The following is a 20,092-nucleotide window of genomic DNA, read 5'->3' as shown; positions in this document are numbered from 1 at the left end:
CAATAGTGGGGGAATTTAACACCTCACTTACACCAATGGACAGATCATCCAAACAGAAAATTAGTAAGTAAATACATGCTTTGAACGACACAATAGACCAGATAGATTTTTTTTTTTTTTTTTTTTTGCGGTACACGGGACTCTCACTGTTGTGGCCTCTCCCATTGCGGAGCACAGGCTCCAGACGCGCAGGCTCAGCGGCCATGGCTCACAGGCCCAGCTGCTCTGCGGCATGTGGGATCTTCCCGGACCGGGGCACAAACCCGTGTCCCCTGCATCGGCAGGTGGACTCTCAACCACTGCGCCACCAGAGAAGCCCGACCAGATAGATTTAATTGATATTTATAGGATATTCCATCCCAAAACAGCAGATTACACTTTCTTCTCAAGTGCTCATGGAATATTCTCCAGGACAGATCACATCTTAGGTCACAAATCAAGCCTCAGTAAATTTAAGAAAACTGAAATCGTATCAAGCATCTTTTCTGACCACAACACTATGAGATTAGAAATCAATTCCAGGGGAAAAAACGTAAAAAACACAAACACATGGAGGCTAAACAATACGTTACTAAATAACCAAGAGATCACTGAAGAAATCAAAGAGGAAATTAAAAAATACCAAGAGACAAATGGCAATGAAAATATGACAATCCAAAACCTATGGGATGAAGCAAAAGCAGTTCTAAGAGGGAAGTTTATAGCTATACAAGCCTACCTCAAGAAACAAGAAACATCTCAAATAAACAATCTAACCTCACACCTAAAGGAACCAGAGAAAGAAGAACAAACAAAACCCAAAGTTAGCAGAAGGAAAGAAATCATAAAGATCAGAGCAGAAATAAATGAAATAGAAATAAAGAAAACAAGAGCAAAGATCAATAAAACTAAAAGCTGGTTCTTTGAGAAGATAAAAAAAATTGGTAAACCATTAGCCAGACTCATCAAGAAAAAGAGAGAGAGTACTCAAATCAATAAAATTAGAAATGAAAAAGGAGAAGTTACAACAGACACCACAGAAATACAAAGCATCCTAAGAGACTACTACAAGCAACCCTATGCCAATAAAATGGACAACCTGGAAGAAATGGACAAATCCTTAGAGAGGTATAACCTTCCAAGACTGAACCAGGAAGAAATAGAAAATATGAACGGACCAATCACAAGTAATGAAATTGAAACTGTGATTAAAAATCTTCCAACAAACAAAAGTTCAGGACCAGATGGCTTCACGGGTGAATTCTATCAAACATTTAGAGAAGAGCTAACACCCATTCTTCTCAAACTCTTCCAAAAAACTGCAGAGGAAGGAACACTCCCAAACTCAATCTATGAGGCCATCACCGTCACCCTGATACCAAAAACAGACAAAGATACTACAAAAAAAGAAAATTACCAGTATCACTGATGAATATAGATGGAAAAATCCTCAACAATATACTAGCAAACAGAAGCCAACAACACATTAAAAGGATCATACACCATGATCAAGTGGGATTTATCCCAGGGAAGCAAGGATTCTTCAATATAAGCAAATCAATCAATGTGATACACCACATTAACAAACTGAAGGAGAAAAACCATATGATCATCTCAATAGATGCAGAAAAAGCTTTTGACAGAATTCAACACCATTTATGGTAAAAACTCTCCAGAAAGTGGGCATAGAGGGAACTTACCTCAACATAATAAAGGCCATATATGACAAATCCACAGCAAACATCATTCTCAATGGTGAAAAACTGAAAGCATTTCCTCTAAGATCAGGAACAAGACAAGGATGTCCACTCTCACCACTATTATTCAACATAGTTTTGGAAGTCCTAGCCATGGCAATCAGAGAAGAAAAAGAAATAAAAGGAATACAAATTGGAAAAGAAGAAGTAAAACTGTCACTGTTTGCAGGTGACATGATACTATACATAGAGAATCCTAAAGATGCCACCAGAAAACTATTAGAGCTAAACAATGAATTTGGTAAAGTTGCAGGATACAAAATTAATGCACAGAAATCTCTTGCATTCCTATACACTAGTGATGAAAAATCTGAAAGCGAAATTAAGGAAACACTCCCATTTACCACTGCAACAAAAAGAAGAAAATACCTAGGAATAAACCTACCCAGGGGGACAAAAGACCTGTATGCACAAAACTATAAGACAGTGATGAAAGAAATTAAAGGTGATACCAACAGATGGAGAGATATACCATGTTCTTGGATTGGAAGAATCAATACTGTGAAAATGACTATACTACCCAAAGTAATCTACAGATTCAGTGTAATCCCTATCAAATTACCAATGGCATTTTTTACAGAACTAGAACAAAAAATCTTAAAATTTGTATGGAGACACAAAAGACCCCAAAGAGCCAAAGCAGTTTTCAGGGAAAAAAACGGAGCTGGAGGAATCAAACGCCCTGATTTCAGACTATACTACAAAGCTACAGTAATCAAGACAATATGGTACTGGCACAAAAACAGAAACATAGATCAACGGAACAAGATAGAAAGCCCAGAGGTAAACCCATGCACATATGGTCAACTAATCTATGACAAAGGAGGCAAGAATATACAATGGAGAAAAGACAGTCTCTTCAATAAGTGGTGTTGGGAAAACTGGACAGCTACATGTAAAAGAATGAAATTAGAATACTCCCTAACACCATACACACAAATAAACTCAAAATGGGTTAGAGACCTAAATGTAAGACCAGACACTATAAAACTCTTAGAGGAAAACATAGGAAGAACACTCTGACATAAATCACAGCAAGATCTTTTCTGATCCACCTCCTAGAGTAATGGAAATAAAAACAAAAATTAACAAATGGGACCTAATGAAACTTAAAAGCTTTTGCTCAGCAAAGGAAACCATACACAAGACGAAAAGACAACCCTCAGAATGGGAGAAAATATTCGCAAATGAATCAATGGACAAAGGATTAATCTCCAAAATATATAAACAGGTCATGCAGCTCAACATTAAAAAAACAAAGAACCCAATCCAAAAATGGGCAGAAGACCTAAATAGACATTTCTCCAAAGAAGACATACAGATGGCCAAGAAGCACATGAAAAGCTGCTCAATATCACTAATTATTAGAGAAATGCAAATCAAAACTACAATGAGGTATCACCTCACACCAGTTAGAATGGGCATCATCAGAAAATCTACAAACAAATGCTGGACAGGGTGTAGAGAAAAGGGAACCCTCTTGCACTGTTGGTGGGGATGTAAATCGATACAGCCACTATGGAGAACAGTATGGAGGTTCCTTAAAAAACCAAAAATAGAATTACCATATGACCCAGCAATCCCAGTACTGGGCATATACCCAGAGAAAACCATAATTCAAAAAGACACATGCACCCCAGTGTTTGCTGCAGCACTATTTACAGTAGCCAGGACATGGAAGCAACCTAAGTGTCCATCGACAGATGAATGGATAAAGAAGATGTGGCACATATATACAATGGAGTATTACTCAGCCATCAAAAGGAACGAAATTGGGTCATTTGTAGAGATGTGGATGGATCTAGAGACTGTCATACAGAGTGAAGTCAGAAAGAGAAAAACAAATATCGTATATTAACAAATATATGTGGAACGTAGAAAAATGGTACAGATGAACCGGTTTGCAGGGCAGAAATTGAGACACAGATGTAGAGAACAAACGTATGGACACCAAGGGGGGAAAGCAGCAGGGAGTGGGGCTGGTGGTGTGATGAATTGGGTGATTGGGATTGACATGTATACACTGATGTTTATAAAATGGATAACTAATAAGAACCTGCTGTATAAAATAATTAATTTATTAAAAAAGAATAATGATGGCAAATGATTAAACACTGAATAAAAAGCTAATCCATGAGTCTATAGTAACATTAAAATGGGGTAGCGGGGAAGTAGGGAAGTATTTCTTTAATAGATGTTAATATGTTAGTCAGATTGACAGGATTAGAAAAACACCCTTTGGTGACCACCAATGTCATCACGCATTCAGCAAGGATCATCAGTGGTGCCCAAATCCCTACTTAAGAGTCTTACGGAGAACAGGATTCCCGCAGGGTGCCCAACAGCTTCTTTACTCCAAGGACCCTAAGGGCAGAGACCGGCAGACACTGTCTTCACCACGTCAGCACTCTCGGGAGCCCCGTCACAGGCCTAACTGCATTCCACTCCATCAGGTCGCCTATGTGCTCGTCTTGCCAAGACATCTACCCTGAATCTAGTGAGGACAAAACCACGAGACCCATCCAGAGCATTCTACAAGACAGCTGGAGCACACAGCCTGCTGATGTGTCCCTGCGAGGAAGGGTAAAAAAGGTGGGGAGATAACTCTAGAATAAAGGGGACAGAACTAAACGTGATACATGATCCTTGGCCAGCTCTGGATTTGAGTGTGGGGTATGGAGGTAAAAGAAATGCTGAGAAAACCAGGAGAATATAAACATGACTGTACATTAGCTAATAGTATTGGACCAACATTAAATTTCTTGGTTGTGGTAATGGCACTGTGGTTATGAGACTTTATCCTAGTTTTTAGGAAATTTATACTAAATTGTTTTAGGAAGAAAAAGCCAGAATATCCACAACTTGCTTTCAAACAGTTCAGAGGGAAAAACAAGCATAGATAAATACTTGAAAACGGAGGAAAGGGCCTTCCCTGGAGGCGCAACGGTTGAGAATCCGCCTGCCAATGCAGGGGACATGGGTTCGAGCCCTGGTCCAGGAAGATCCTATATGCCATGGAACAACTAAGCCCGCGCACCACAACTACTGAGCATGCGCTCTAGAGCCCGTGCTCCGCAACAAGAGAAGCCACCGCAATGAGAAGCCTGCGCACTGCAACTAAGAGCAGCCCCCGCTCTCCGCAACTAGAGAAAGCCCGTGCACAGCAACGAAGACCCGACGCAGCCAAAAATAAATAAATAAATGTATTAAAAAAAAAGAAAATGGAGGAAAAGTAATATATCTATGAATTTATGATCATATCAAAATAATATGATATCTGGGACGTGCTTCAGAATAATCACGGGAAGAGAAGTAAAGGCACAGGTGAAAAAAGCCTGAGCGCCTGGTAATCAGCGCTAACAGCGAGAGACGGCAGGTAGAGGTGCACTGTGCTATTCACTTGATTTCCGAGGTTTGAGTAGGAGCCTCCCTGCTCTGCACGCAAACTCTCCAACGGGTCACTTTCCCATGTGCAGTGAACTGACCTGTATTACTTGCATTTTTAGCAGCTTCCAAGGAATCTGAAGGAACTCCATCTGAAAAACTAAAACAATATATTTAAAAAGTATTACTCTAAAAAAAGTTTCACAGATAAATAGCACAATGGCGTTTTTCTTATTTAACACATTAAGAGGTGTCTCCACAGTAACTTCAGATTTGAGCAGAAGACAACTACAGACACACACGTGTTACCTATGAAATACTTTCCTCACCGTTATTAAAAAAAACCACCTTGCCAAGCTGTCAGGACCGTGCCCACAGTGGCTCTGTGGGACAGCCACACAAAGTCTCTAAAAACATAAAGGTTTTTAGTATCAATATATGACACACTTTTCACACCTAAAGCAGGTTCTTTATGGCTCAAACACAGGGGAAAGAGCCATCACCTGGAGCACCTCATGGTGTAAACACAGGGGAAAGAGCCATCACCTGGAGCACCTCATGGTGTAAACACAGGGGAAAGAGCCATCACCTGGAGCACCTCATGGTGTAAACACAGGGGAAAGGGCCATCACCTGGAGCACCTCATGGTGTAAACACAGGGGAAAGAGCCATCACCTGGAGCACCTCATGGTGTAAACACAGGGGAAAGAGCCATCACCTGGAGCACCTCATGGTGTAAACACAGGGGAAAGAGCCATCACCTGGAGCACCTCATGGTGTAAACACAGGGGAAAGAGCCATCACCTGGAGCACCTCATGGTGTAAACACAGGGGAAAGAGCCATCACCTGGAGCACCTCATGGTGTAAACACAGGGGAAAGAGCCATCACCTGGAGCACCTCATGGTGTAAACACAGGGGAAAGAGCCATCACCTGGAGCACCTCATGGTGTAAACACAGGGGAAAGAGCCATCACCTGGAGCACCTCATGGTGTAAACACAGGGGAAAGAGCCATCACCTGGAGCACCTCATGGTGTAAACACAGGGGAAAGAGCCATCACCTGGAGCACCTCATGGTGTTTACAGAAATAGGCTTGCCTCTTGCTCACCAACTAAAATTTAAACTCCAATAAACAAAGTCCATTGTGGCTTACCTGTTATCTGCCATCTGAATGCTTTTATCTCCTACAAATCAAAAAGAATTAACATTACTAACAATTCACAGACAAAAAAATTTTCAAATGTACTCTTTTCACAGTGATTTTCAGTGGGGGATGAGGACCTCGTAAGGAGGGGCAAGAGGGACTGCTCTGGGGTGATGGAAATGTCAAGACCTTGAATGGGGTACTGGTTACCTGCATACACACACTTGTGAAAACTCATCAAATTAAAAACTTATACGTCTTTCAGTGCAAGCACATTTACTCATAAAAAATTTCTCTTGTTGGCACTAAAATGACCAGACTTCAGAATAAAGACAATTCATCAATTTTAACTTGCCTTATGTCTATAATAAGTTTCAGAAACAGGAACATTTATTTATGCTAGACAATTATTTTAGAGCAATTCAAAGAGTTTACTGGTGCTCACATTGCCTTTCAAACCCTAACTCAGAATGATTTTAAAATTTTGTTTATTCTGTATGTTCTACTACTTCTACACTGAAGATGCAGTACTTGTGTAAAAACATCATGTAATACACTCAATTATGATCCCACTTTTACAAGAGACATATAAAAAAAGATTATCTCCAGATTGGTGACTTTCTACCTATAAATATTAAAGGTGGGTTCTAAGACATTTATGACTTAAACAGAACTTGATATTAGTACAATTTCAAAGCCCTATCTAAATGCAGAGCTAAAAACAGTCAGGCTTGGTGATCACATTTCCTTAGTCCTAGATGTCTTAAATCCACTTCAGATGCCCCTCTGAGGGGTGGTTTCAAGCTGACAACTGGTCGATGACTCATTCTTCGGTATCTGAGCAAAGCCCAGACCCCTTCATCAGTGCTTCAGGGTCAAAGAGAACAATAACGCTTCAGTTAGGAAATATAGCTCCAAATGGAATTTATGAACTACGATTGTTTTAAGTGCATCTTTCTTAGGTAATTCTGTTTCAAAATAAAACATTGTAATTACTTTAAAAATTCGAAACACTACATAAATGTTACATTATCTTTTTCAAAAAGCTAAATGATTTAAGGAAACAAATGAAAATCAGGAGAGGAAAAACCCTCCAACGGTCCCCATCACCTTCTGCTGAGTCCAAAGTCACTCCACACAGAAACCCGAATTCCTACACCTCCCAGCTTAGCTCCTCCGCAATCTGCTGCATACATACAGCCGCATCCGGGCTATTCCAAAGCTTTATCTTTTTTTTTTTTTAAATAAATAAATGTATTTATTTTTGGCCGCGTTGGTTCTTCGTTGCTGCGCGCGGGTTTTCTCTAGTTGCAGTGAGCGGGGACTACTCTTGGTTGCGGTGCGCGGCCTTCTCATTGCGGTTGCGTCTCTTCTTGCGGAGCACAGGCTCTAGGCACGCGGGCGTCAGTACTTGTGGCACACGGGCTCAGTAGTTGTGGCTCGCGGGCTCTAGAGCGCAGGCTCAGTGGTTGTGGCGCACAGGCTTAGTTGCTCCGCGGCACGTGGGCTCTTCCTGGACCAGGGCTTGAACCCATCTCCCTTGCATTGGCAGGGGGATTCTTAACCACTGCATCACCAGGGAAGCCCGATTCCCAAGCTTATATTCCTGCTTTTTCATATATTACAAATGCAAAACATGAGACAGGCAGGTCTTCAAAATAACATCTGATGACAACATTTTAAGAGCTAATACACTTACCTTTTACCAGTTGTTAAATACTGAAGATTTCCCCCCTGATATACTTCGGATAACATCTACATGAACACATCTTAGTTTACATGGCTTCCCATCCCAAGTAATTCTTTATATGGCAATAGTAGGATTGTGACTGTAGGATTTCTGGGTCAGAGAATAGGAATGGATACTGACACCTACTGCCAAACTGGTTACACACTGAAACCAACTACAATTTGGCTATGTAATTAAAGTCTCCATTGTCTAACAATTATGTCCACCAGCACCTTCTGTGTAGACCACACACACCAACTGCTCTCTCTTGCAGCAGCTGTCACTGCCAGCTTAGCGGACAAAGTCCCGTTTTCCCCACCCAGTCAAGCCACACACCTAATTCCAACACCTTCTGTACTAGCAAGGTCCCCATGTGACAGGCAATTTCCCACAATTTATACCCACAGCAACTCTGGCAGGGAGGGTGCATCCCCAGTGCACAGGACACTGAGGATGGGAAGGGTGAGGTGACTAACCCAAGGTTACCTGGCTAGTAAGGTGTGGATTGGGGTCTCTTTCAACCTAAAAGAAAGGAGGTAAACTAAGGCAAACTCCAGTTACCAGAAATAGAGTTTATTTGGTAACAGCAGAGAAACTGCAATTCAGGACACACATACTGAAGCGAGCTACAGGTGAGTTCACTGAAGGCTTGGGGCGGGGTGCTTCTTTGGGCAAAGAGTGCAAAAGGGGAAAATCCAATTAGGGACCATGCAGCAAGTGGTTCCAAGATGCGGAGAAACTCCTGGCAGATGCTCACTGGTTGGAGGATAAATTTCGATCTCTCATAAGTCAAGCATTTATGGGAAATCAGTCCCACCATCTTTGTTTTCTGAGGGTACATGTTTTCTGAGGGTGCATGCGCAAGACATTCTCCATTTCACATCCTTCCGTTCCATTTTAGATTAAAATCCTTTCACATCCCCCCTTTTGATTAAACTCTTTCACAAAAAGCACTGCTCATCAGTCTTACTGCGTGGGCATCTCACTTAGTCAGAGGCACCATTAGCTGCACGTGGATTATGGGTCTCTCGGAGCTGAGGAGGACCATCCTCAGATGTCTCATCCCACGGAAGAGGAAAACAGCAAGCAGATACTTGGCCTCATTTGAACAAAACAATTGAGAAATGGGGAACCTCCGTTATGTTCCTCTGACGTGGTCAGTTCAGTTTCCATGGTCAGCTGAGCTTCAGGATAAGCCTTTATTTTGTAGTTACATACAGGAAAAACAACTTTATTTTGTACATACACCTGGGAGAAAGACATTTGCCTGCTGATACAAAACAGGAGAAATTTAACCATGTGGATTATTCCCATGGCCAGAAGTCCAATTATAGCTACTGACTAGAATAAACTTCTCAACCTGTTTCCCCAGCTGCCTATATTTAATAGGTCAAAAATGGCCCAGGTCCCGGGGGTATGGCCTATTTCAGTTAATAGTTTGATATTATCTTCCATTATTTTTATTATTTTTTTTTAATTAATTTATTTTTGGCTGCGTTGGGTCTTCGTTGCTGCATGCGGGCTTTCTCTAGCTGTGGCAAGCAGGGTCTACTCTTTGTTGCAGTGCATGGGCTTCTCATTGCGGTGGCTTCTATTGTTGCAGAGCACGGGCTCCAGGCGCACGGGCTTCAGTAGTTGTGGCACGTGGGCTTAGTTGCTCCGTGGCATGTGGGATCTTCCCGGACCAGGGCTCGAAACCGTGTCCCCTGCATTGGCAGGCAGATTCTTAACCACCGAGCCACCAGGGAAGCCCTCTTTCACTACTTTCAGTCTTGTGTTACTTTTCCCGATTTGTTAACATAAAAACAGCATTCTTGGGACTTCCCTGGTTAAGAACCAGGGAAGTCCCAAGACTTCTGAGCCTGCGCTCTAGAGCCACAACTACTGAGCCTGTGCTCTAGAGCCCGCAAGCCACAACTACGGAGCCCGTGTGCCACAACTCCTGAAGCCCACGCACCTAGAGCCCGTGCTCCGCAATGAGAAGCCACCGCTATGAGAACCCTGTGCACCGCAACGAATAGTAGCCCCTGCTCACCGCAACTAGAGATAGCCCGCGTGCAGCAATGAAGACCCAACACATCCAAAAATAAATAAGTAAATAAATAAAATTAAAAAAAACAAAAAAACCCCCAGCATTCTTCCTCAAGCAGGTCACAGGTTCCCCCATGCTATGCAGTGTGGAGGTTTAGGGCTCTGCAGTTTTGTAAGACAACTTCTGCTAGGCTGTCTACTTGGGTTTGTTGATATTCAAAAGCTCTGACATAAGCATTAAGGTAGCAGCCATGAATCTGATGAGATTCTTAACTGCCTTTTCAAGTTCTGCTACTCCAACTCAAGGGAAAAAGTCCAAAGGGCAAATCCTTTTCTATCTACCGGGAGCGTATCTGTAGGCATCCACCCAAAATTGTATCCATCCCAGCTACGATGTGCTCTCTCAAGACGGCAGGAGAAGGAACCCAGATTGGGCCCAAGGGCGATGGAAGGCAGGGTTTTCCCAACTCCAGCATCAGGAGTGAGGACAGGGCTCCAAGCGCACTTCCCATTTAGGGCAAGTGTGGGGTATGCATTCCTTCCACACAGAAGGAAATAACCAGTGTTTTCTAAAGACAGGGTTTTTTCTTTTCCTGGAATAAAAGAGATCTCATGATCAAAATCAGTCATTTATAAACAACGCATGATAAGTGGTTCTGTTTAGCACCGTGAGGATAGTTAGAGGAATATCTTAAATTTCAATATATTTGGAGTAACAGGTGAGTTTGGTTACTGTGGGTGAGGTTCTGATGGAGGCTGGGGATCTGCCAGGGACAAGCTAGGGTGAATTAGTTCCTACCACTCAACAGATCTCTGTTCAGCTCCCCATGAGGTGCCACTGAAGAAAGCACATCAGCTTTCTACTCCCTGTATCGTTAAAATTTTCATCACCCCACCAAAGAGATACATGCTGGAGGAGACGTCAGTCTCCTAGATTCCAGTGGGGAATGAACCCATGGCCATCTGAATCACATACAAGTGTTACAAGGGTGCAGGAGGTAGCCTAGAGATTCACCAGTCCCATTAATGCTTCTGGAACACTGGAAAGCTTTTCGGTAAGAGTCCAGGCTTAAGTGAGAGGGATTCCTTTAGGGGTGGGGCACCCAATGGAATGCTGTAATGTCAGGTGCCAATTTAAGTATAGCCACAAAGATGCCAAAGGAAAACCTTGTATCTCTGCCAGACAGGTTTCACCACCCTTCTAAGGATAATGGCCAGGCCTCCAGTTCAGGTTCATCATCACCAGCAATCAGTAAGGCTGGTGGAATGAGAGTTCTTGTAAGGTGGGAGCAAAGGGGTGCATTACAGCCAAACTAGAGGGCGGCAAGGAGGCCAAAGAAAGGACAATTACAACTATAGCAGCATGACTTGGCTGAGTGATACAGAATTGGCTGAAACAGGTTTCACAGGCCTGGGCCGGATATCTCTGATCTCTGGAAAGCTGTCTGCTTCAGTCCTTAGAAATTCTTAGCTTTCAGTCTTGAGTTGGGCTGCAGGTCCACTCAGGTTTGGGGTCCTTTCTAAAATGGGACACATGAATCCAGGAGTCTAACTCTGGGGGCTTCGTGGCACAGGGATTAGTCAGTAACACCTGGTAGAAGTCCTTCCAATGAGGGAGGAGGGAGTCTTTATGCATAGGTCTCTTCCAGTAGTTGAAGTCTCCAGGCTGTAAACTGACATCTTCATCTCCAGGGAGCACACTGCAGAAAGACTGCTCTACTACAGCACGATTATTCTCAATGGATTTTAGACCCCTGCAAAATGTGAAGCATGTAACCTTTTATTAGTGGGGTCAAATGAAGCAGAGGCTAAATGCTCTGGCCATCCGTGACTATTTCGAAGGGTGAGAATTTATGAGTCCCAAATGTAGATCTAAGATTCAGAAGAACCAGAGCACTACTTTTGGCCAATGTATCTGGAGGGTTTCAACTAACTTAGCCAGCCAGCTCTTTACAATTACACTTGCATGAACCAGCCCTGAAGACTGAGGGTGATAAGCCTGATGGAAACCGCCCAGTGAAGTAGGTCCCCTGGAGTTCCAGGGGCGGGAGAGGTCCTCAAGTGGGAAGGATCTTTTCTACAAGGACTTTAGCTATGGAAGAGGGAGTCACCACTCTACATGGAAACGTTTGAGTCCGACATGAAAAACGTTACTAGAGCATATTTATACCCATGAGTGGGGGCAACTGTATGAAATCCACTTGCAGAGCATTAGCAGTCTGGTGCATTAAAATGTCCTGAGGCGGTACAAACAGGCTTCCTTGGGATCAATGTATGACAAGTAGAACAAGCAAGACAAGTGCCTTTTGTGGTCTTGCTGGTGTTTCTCTATCAACACTGATTTATAAAGGTTACCCTTTTCTCAGTGGACCAATGGTTTAATCCATGTACAGTGGTCAATAAGGGAAGTTTTAGATTTTCTGGCAGAAACAGCTTATTACTGGGTTCAAACCAGAGCCCCTTTTCTTCATGGGTCCAACAGCCAGCCTTTCAGATTTCCAGTTGTGCTCTTCTCTTTCAGAGGCCAGCTGTTATCCTCCCCTGGCTAGTTCTCTTAGGTCTTTGCAGGGGGAAGAGCCTTTTGGACCATGACGGAGGTTTGGTCTATGGGTATCATAAAGGAAGTGTTTTTTTGCAGAGGTATCAGGGAGGTGGTTTCCTTTGGCTTCCAGTGAATCAGACTTGCAATGCCCAGGCCCTTTAATGACAGCTAGAGCTGCCGGCAGCAGTATGGTGTCCAACAGACTTTGGGCATAAGGGCCATGCTTAATTTTATCTCCACTGGGAGTAAGGAAACCCTGTTGTTTCCATAACATTCCAAAGCACTGCACCACTCTACAAAGGCATACTATCAGTAAAGAGGTGTGCTGTCTTGCCTTTGACTAAAATGCATGTTTGAGTGAGGGTATACAAGCTGACCTCCACGGTACTACATGTTTGGTGCCAGACTACTGCAGTAAAGCGAGTCACATGAACTTCCTGGTTTCCCAGTGCATATAAATGTTTACATTATATGGTAGTTTGTTGAGTGTGCGATAGCATTATGTCTTAAAATACAATGTACATACCTTAATTTAAAAATACTTTATTGCTAAAAAGTGCTAACCATCATCTGAGTCTTCAGCGAGTTGTAGGAACGTCAAAGGTCACTGACCACAGATCACTATAACAAATACAATAATACTGTGAGAATTACCAAAATGTCACAGTCACATGAAGTGAGCAAATGCTGTTGGAAAAATGGCGCTGACCGGCGCTGACCGACGCTGACACAGGGTCGTCACAAACCTTCAATTTACCAAAAGACACAATGTCTGCAAAGCACAACAAAATAAGGTATGCCTGTGTGATTCAGCTTGTTGACCTGAAGCAGCCAAAGTCAGGGCGGCAGCCTCAATAACTTCACAGCCCCAGCACAAAATTCACCATTTTCATTTTTCAGGTAAGAGCCATTAGTAAACCACATAAGATCAGGATTCATCAAGGAGGTTTCCTGTAAGTAGTCATGAGGTGTCATCATGGGAAGTCATGGGGAATTTTATCAGTGGAGGAGGGACGATAGGTTGCAGGGTTGAGACTGTTACACTGAATGGGAGTGATGCGGGCACAGCGAGTAAGAAGATTTCAAAGGGGTAAAATGGCTTGCTGAAAGGTGTTGAGTGTGGTGTGAACTCAAGAGAGCCTCAACGGTGTGAGGTGCAAAGATGGTAGCCTTTACTAAGAGGACAGCAGCAGGCATAGCTCTAAGCCATGCCATATGCTCAGGCCAGGGATCTAACCGTTGGGTGTAGTAACCCAGGGGTCAGTGATAGCCCCATATTTTGGGGTAAATATCCCGAGGGCATTCCCTTCCTTCTCATAACCAATAAGGAAAAGGGTAGCTGATAATTTGGGTATTCAAGGGTTGGTGGATTTATTAAACTTTCCTTCAAAGGCTAAACGATCTTGGTCATCCCAAAAAATGAGGTCAGGTCTGCTGTTCTTTAGAAAGGCATACAGGGTGACTTCCCCAGTGGTCTGTGGTTAAGACTCCAGGCTCCCACTGCAGGGGGCCCGAGTTCAATCCCTGGTCAGGGAACTAAGATCCCACGTGCCGTGTGGCACGGCCAACAACAAAAGGGAGCATATGGGGGGCAGAATCATTAAAGAGAAGTTTGGAACCCAGTTGCAACAATAACCAGCTAGCCCAAGAAAACCCCGTAACTGACATTTGGTTTGGGGGTTTGGAGAGTTTAAAATGCCTTGAAGCCTATCGGGATCTAGGTGTAGTCTCCATTCTGAGATTAAATGTCCTAGATATCAAACATGAGTTTGGACAAATTGCAGTCTTTCCTTCAAGGCCTTATATCCCTTAATGGCTAAGATCTTTAACAGGTGAACAATGTCTCTGTGGAAATTTTGGGAGGGCGAGCAAAGAAGCAAATCATCTACATATTACAGTAAGGTGGTGCCTCCAGAGAATTCTACGTCATTTAAGTCGCCTTTAAAATCTGTCAGAAGAGGAACCTCAGTAAAGCCCTGACGTATGACTGTCCAGGTATATTGTTGTCCTTCCCAGGTAAAGGCAAAAAGATATTGACTCTTTATCAACAGGAATACTAAAAAAAATACTGCCTAAGTCGACCACAGTGAAAAAGGTGCTTCCCGTAGAGATGAACACTGACAGCACGTGGGGATTACAGGTGACAGGGTGGCAAGGAATTACAATGCTGTTTATTGCCAAAGGTCCTGCACAAATCTCCCTCCTTGGCTGCTGGGTTTTTTACAGGTAAGACAGGGCTATTACAAAGACTAGTGCACGGGACAAAGAGTCCTTCGGCCTTACCGTCTTCTATGATAGAACTTATGTCCTGGAAGACTTCTTTATTTATAGGGTATTGTATGTCTTAATAGGAGAGGCACTATGAATTCTGCCTATGTCTGTTGAGGATTCTGCCCAAAGAGTGGGGGGGAGGGGTACCTGGTTAATAGTGGGGTAAGTCCAAAGCTTGGTCTTTTTAGCTTTGCAATGTAATAAAGGCAAAAAGGGGTTTAATCTTCCTAAGTGTTGATTTGAACTGTTGATTTTGAGGGAAAAAGTGGCAGCATGCTATTTCTCCAGGAAATCTCATCCTAATACATGTATAGGAGCCACACTGCTGAGGAGAAATGGGTGTTTGTTTTGCAAAGGCCCCAGACAAAAAGGTATGGGCTGGGAAACAGGGACATGTTACAGCGTGAGGTCCCCACTATTGGAACGTATGTAATACTGTGAGGAAGGAACTGTTTCGCTGTAGTTAGGCTGGGCGCTGACAGAGCAGCCCCTGTGCCAATTAATACTATAAGGAACTTGTCTCTGATCTGGAGAAGAGTCTTCCCCAGGCTATTTAATGGACGGACAGGGAACAGTCCCTGTGTGTCCTCTGAGTCACATCCTTGGGGTGGGTTTGGCTGTCGGTTCTTGGAGGGTTGCAAGTGTTTGGATTTCAATTTATAGCAATCCTTTTTCCAACGGCCAGATTTGCTTTGAGTCTCCATCTGCGGGAGTTGTCTTTCTTTTGGTGTCATCTTCTGGGGTACGAGCCAATTGAGTGGCCAAAGTGACAAGATCAGGGTAGACACTGTTTCCCATTCTATACAGGTTCTTTTGACTAACAGGGTGAGTCCTTGGTTAGATCATATACAAACGTGGAATTAAAAGCCACCTGGGTGGGTTCGGCATCTGTGGGAAGCCTGAAATTTTCCTTGAAAACAATCTGGAGCCTGCTCTAACAGTTATGGACAGATACAGCAGGCTTCTGGGTGCATGCCTGAATCTTGTTCCAGTCCACGGACTTGGGGAAGACTCTAGGGATGGCTTCATGCAGGCTTCTGGCTGTACTGCCAGCCTGATCACATAAAAGGGCTGGTGGTTGGTTTCGTTTAAGTCTAAGAGATCGGACTTCCCTGGTGGTGCAGTGGTTGGGAATCTGCCTGCCAATGCAGAGGACACAGGTTCGAGCCCTGGTCTGGGAAGATCCCACATGCCGTGGAGCAACTAAGCCCGTGCACCACAACTACTGAGCCTGTGCTCCAGAGCCTGCGAGCCACGACTACTGAAGCCCGCATGCCACAACTACTGAAGGCCGCGCGCCTAGAGGCGTGCTCTGCAACAAGAGAAGCCACCGCAATGAAAAGCCCGCACACCGCAACGAAGAGCAGCCCCCGCTCACAGCAACGAAGACCCAACACAGCCAAAAATTAATTAATTAATTAATTAAAAATAAATAAATCAAAATTTAAATTGGGGGAGGGAGCCTAAGAGATGGTTCAGGGTTTTCTCAACTGGTTGTTTTAGTCCAGTGCTGGGCTTGACTTATTTTAGACAAGCATGTGGACTGTTTGATAGAGACTGGAGGGACCAAGCTGGTAAATCAGGGTTACGATACTGAATTCCTCACCAAATCTATGAGGATCCATGTTACCTTGGGAAAGTCCTTATAACCCCAAGCCCTTTTTTTTTTTTTTTAAAGATATCCTTGATGTGGACCATTTTTAAAGTCCTTACTGAATTTGCTACAATACTGCTCCTGTCTTATGCTTTTTGGTTTTCTGGCCATGAGGCATGTAGGATCTTAGCTCGCCGACCAGGGGTAGAACTCGTGCCCCCTCTGCATGAAGGTGAAGTCTTAACCACTGGACCACCAGGGCAGTCCCTAGCCCTAAGCTTGACCTTTGCCCAGGGGGTACAGGAAGTTTGCTACGGTTTAGCAGGATGCTCAGAAGGTCTAATTTTGAAAGGGAAGTTTTAATGGGCTTGGCAGGTGAGGGTTCAGTGACAGGAAAGAAAGGAAGTTCAGAGAGAGGGGAGGGATAAGGAGGCAGCAAAGATAGAGGTACAAAGGAGATGGAGCAGTAAGGGTAGGAGGGACCTCAGCTCACACCAAGAAAGAGGCCAGTGACATTTTAAAAATCCACCTTTAGCTGTTTATTTGCTTCAATTTGGAAACAGTATTTGGTAAGGAGGCAATTTTATAATCCTGAACCCATTTAGAAGCCTCCAGATAACAATTAAAATAACTACCCTATGTGGATGGTTTAATCTGGTAACCATGGTCTTCTAACTTGGTTCGGAGAAAAACAAGTTTGGGGACATAAAAGGTTTCTTGTAACGGCCACTGAAGTTCTAAGTTATCCTTAGTAAGACTGGTCCATTTAGTCAAAAATGTCTATGAGGAAAGATCATAATAAAACACATCAGGTGGGACTTCCCTGGTGGCGCAATGGTTAAGAGTCCACCTGCCAACACAGGGGACACGGGTTCGATCCCTGGTCCGGGAAGATCCCACATGCCGTGGAGCAACTAAGCCCGAGTGCCACAACTACTGAGCCTGCGCTCTAGAGCCTGCGAGCCCCAACTACTGAGCCCACATGCCACCTCTACTGAAGCCCGCGTGCCCTAGAGCCCGTGCTCTGTAACAAGAGAAGCCACCACATTGCAGTGAAGGGTAGCCCCCGCTCACCGCAACTAGAGAAAGCCCGCGCGCAGCAACGAAGACCCAATGCAGCCTAAAATTAATTAATTAATTAAAAAACACCTCAGAGGGACTCCCCTGGTGGCGCAGTGTTTAAAACTCCGCGCTCCCAATGCAGGGGGCCCAGGTTCGATCCCTGCTCAGGGAACTAGATCCCACATGCATGCCACAACTAAGAGTTCACATGCCACAAATAAGGAGCCCGCCTGCCGCAACTAAGACCCAGTGCAACCAAGTAAATAAATAAATAAATATTTAAAACAGACAAACAAAAACACATCAGAGTTCCCGAAGGGAGCCACCTCTAAAACATTTAGATGATTGGTATCCCATTGTTGGATTCAGAACAAAAGAGTACTCACCAGAAGGATAGTCTGTCCCTATCCAGATCCCAAATAAAGCCAGAGAGCTCAACCAAAACGAGGGAGCTTGAGATCCAAGAGGAGACTTGCCTAACCAAGTTACGGCAACTTGTGAAAGTGAAGAGCACAAAGGGCTCAAGTGTGGGTACCTTGCTCAACTCTGGGGGTTGCCACTCCTTGGTGGGTATCTCCTTTGGATCCCACTTCTGACACCATGTAATGGCAACCTAAAAGAAAGGAGGTAAACTGAGGCAAGCTCAAGTTACCAGAAATCGAGTTTATTTGGGAATAGCAGAAGAACTGCAATTTGGGACACGTTAAACTGCAGTGAGTGACAGGTGAGCCTGAAGGTTTAGGGCAGGTTGCTTTTACAGGCAAAGAGTGCAAAAGGGGAAAACCCAGTTAGGAGCCACGCAGCAAGTTCACTGACTTGAAGATGGAGAGAGGTTCTTGGAAGACACTCACCGGTTATAGCATAAGTCTCAATCTTCTGTAAAGCAGGCAATTTTGGGAAATCAGTCTCACAGTCTTCAACTTTCATTTTCCTGAGGATGCATGCATGAGAGCTACCCGTTCATACCCTTTGGTTCCATTTTAGATTAAAATCCTTTCACATTTCAGATCCAGACCCTCTTGACCTTTCCCTACCCCCACCAACCACTTCACTTCCTGCCGCCACTTCCACCTGCTCAAATTCAAAATTACTGTTGCTGTTGTTGGAATAGATGACAATCAACAGCTCAGTCAGGGTCAGGATCCTGCAGTTCAGCAGCATTCCCAAGAAACCCACTGTCTAGAAGTAGAGTGTGAAACCACTCCTTCTATCCTGTTCACTATGTAGTAGTCTCTGGGACCGAAACAGCCTCTGACATAATAAATACCTGGTGAACGAATAAACACTCTATTGCAGAATAGAGGCCAAAGAGGTTCACTTTCCCACAGAATGACACCACTCCAATTTAAAAGATCCCATGGATACAATAATCCTATTTTCGGTGACATGATGACAAAGCAATTAAGTTAAACCCAACAAAACATTCTCTCCGCCCCCAAAAGGAGCTAAATCAAGGAAAGAAAAACAAACAAAATAATGAGTTTAAACAATAGAAAAGAAAATACTCTGAGGTCAAAACAACAACACAAACCCAGAACTCAATGTTTAAAGCAAAGCACACACACTATAAACAATATGGTTTTGATCCGGGTTTGAATCCCATCTCCATCATTTCCTAGCTGTGTAACCTCGGTTTCAACATCCATAAACTAGAAGGGACCTACCTGAGAGGCTGCTGTGAAGACGGAATTAAACACAGGAAGTGCCCAGTACACGATCTACTCCAGGTCTCTCTCCACTTTTATAACCGCTTACAAATCATCCTATCTATTGCTTGATATGAAACCAACAAATCAGGTTAGTTTAAACATTACTACCCTTATCTAAGAAAAAATAATGCAGAGTGGTGACATATCACAAACAAGCTGGAGTTCAGGTGCCCCAGTCTCACACCACAATTTATTCGCTTTTGTTTAGCAATCACTACCAAACAAAACTTTCTTAAAATAGAAAATTATCAGGAATTACCAAATTTGCAAGTGTGAGAAATATAGCCATCCATTTGTTTTAAATGGTGGCATACTGCGTTTAATATTAATTTTATGAAACCAGAGTCCCAAGCCTCATCAAAAGGGTCTCTTACTTCTAAAAGGCAATCAAGTTGACAAATGAAAGGAATACCAGGCAAAAGAACATTCTAAAACTTCAAAAGAATACAGCTGTTCAGTTTCCCTTCCAGGGTCAAAAACTTTGAGCCTATAATTCTAAATCTGGATTGACATGCAAATTTCCATGATTACACAAATGAATGTTTTGCTTTTATTTATATAAGCTACCTCACAATCCGATTTATGGATTAATTTATTTTTACCCCAAACAAAAAAATTTTCCTAGGGGAAAAAAAATTTATTTTTGTAGCAAGTTATCCAATATAACTTTAAATTCTTAATTTTTAACTGAAAACATTTAGCCTACAGTTAGAGAGTAATCCTATAATTTCAAATTGGGCCACTCTCAAGAGACAAAGAAGGTGTAAATTGGGGAACATGGTCGCCCTTCGCATAACCAAAACTTTTAATACATTTATTAGCTGTCTTAAGTCAGAGGTCCTCCATATCTTCCCATGAGATGATTAAAATTAATTTAAATGTAATCAA

At 43.2% G+C, this 20,092-nt stretch overlaps 1 protein-coding gene across 3 annotated transcripts in view; it reads right to left on the bottom strand.

Moving 5' to 3' along the window:
• The window catches only part of NAP1L4 (nucleosome assembly protein 1 like 4), a 62,973-nt gene that overhangs the window by 37,442 nt on the left and 5,439 nt on the right, over positions 1-20,092 (bottom strand). For 2 of the 3 annotated variants that reach the window (XM_082845197.1, XM_082845196.1), the window contains exons 2-3: positions 6,276-6,306; positions 5,222-5,280 (exon numbers count right to left, since the gene is read on the bottom strand). In XM_082845197.1, the coding sequence (XP_082701323.1) occupies positions 5,222-5,280; positions 6,276-6,289 (73 nt within the window). In that variant the 5' untranslated portion in view covers positions 6,290-6,306. Of the gene's footprint in view, positions 1-5,221; positions 5,281-6,275; positions 6,307-18,346; positions 19,832-20,092 lie in introns of those variants that run through there. The other variant, XM_082845198.1, reaches the window with a different exon arrangement.

The sequence above is a fragment of the Leucopleurus acutus genome (assembly GCF_964270905.1).
Source record: "Leucopleurus acutus genome assembly, chromosome: 8".
NCBI lineage: Eukaryota > Metazoa > Chordata > Mammalia > Artiodactyla > Delphinidae > Leucopleurus > Leucopleurus acutus.
Note: the sequence above shows the minus strand (reverse complement) of the source record. Positions and strands in the feature narration are given on the sequence as shown.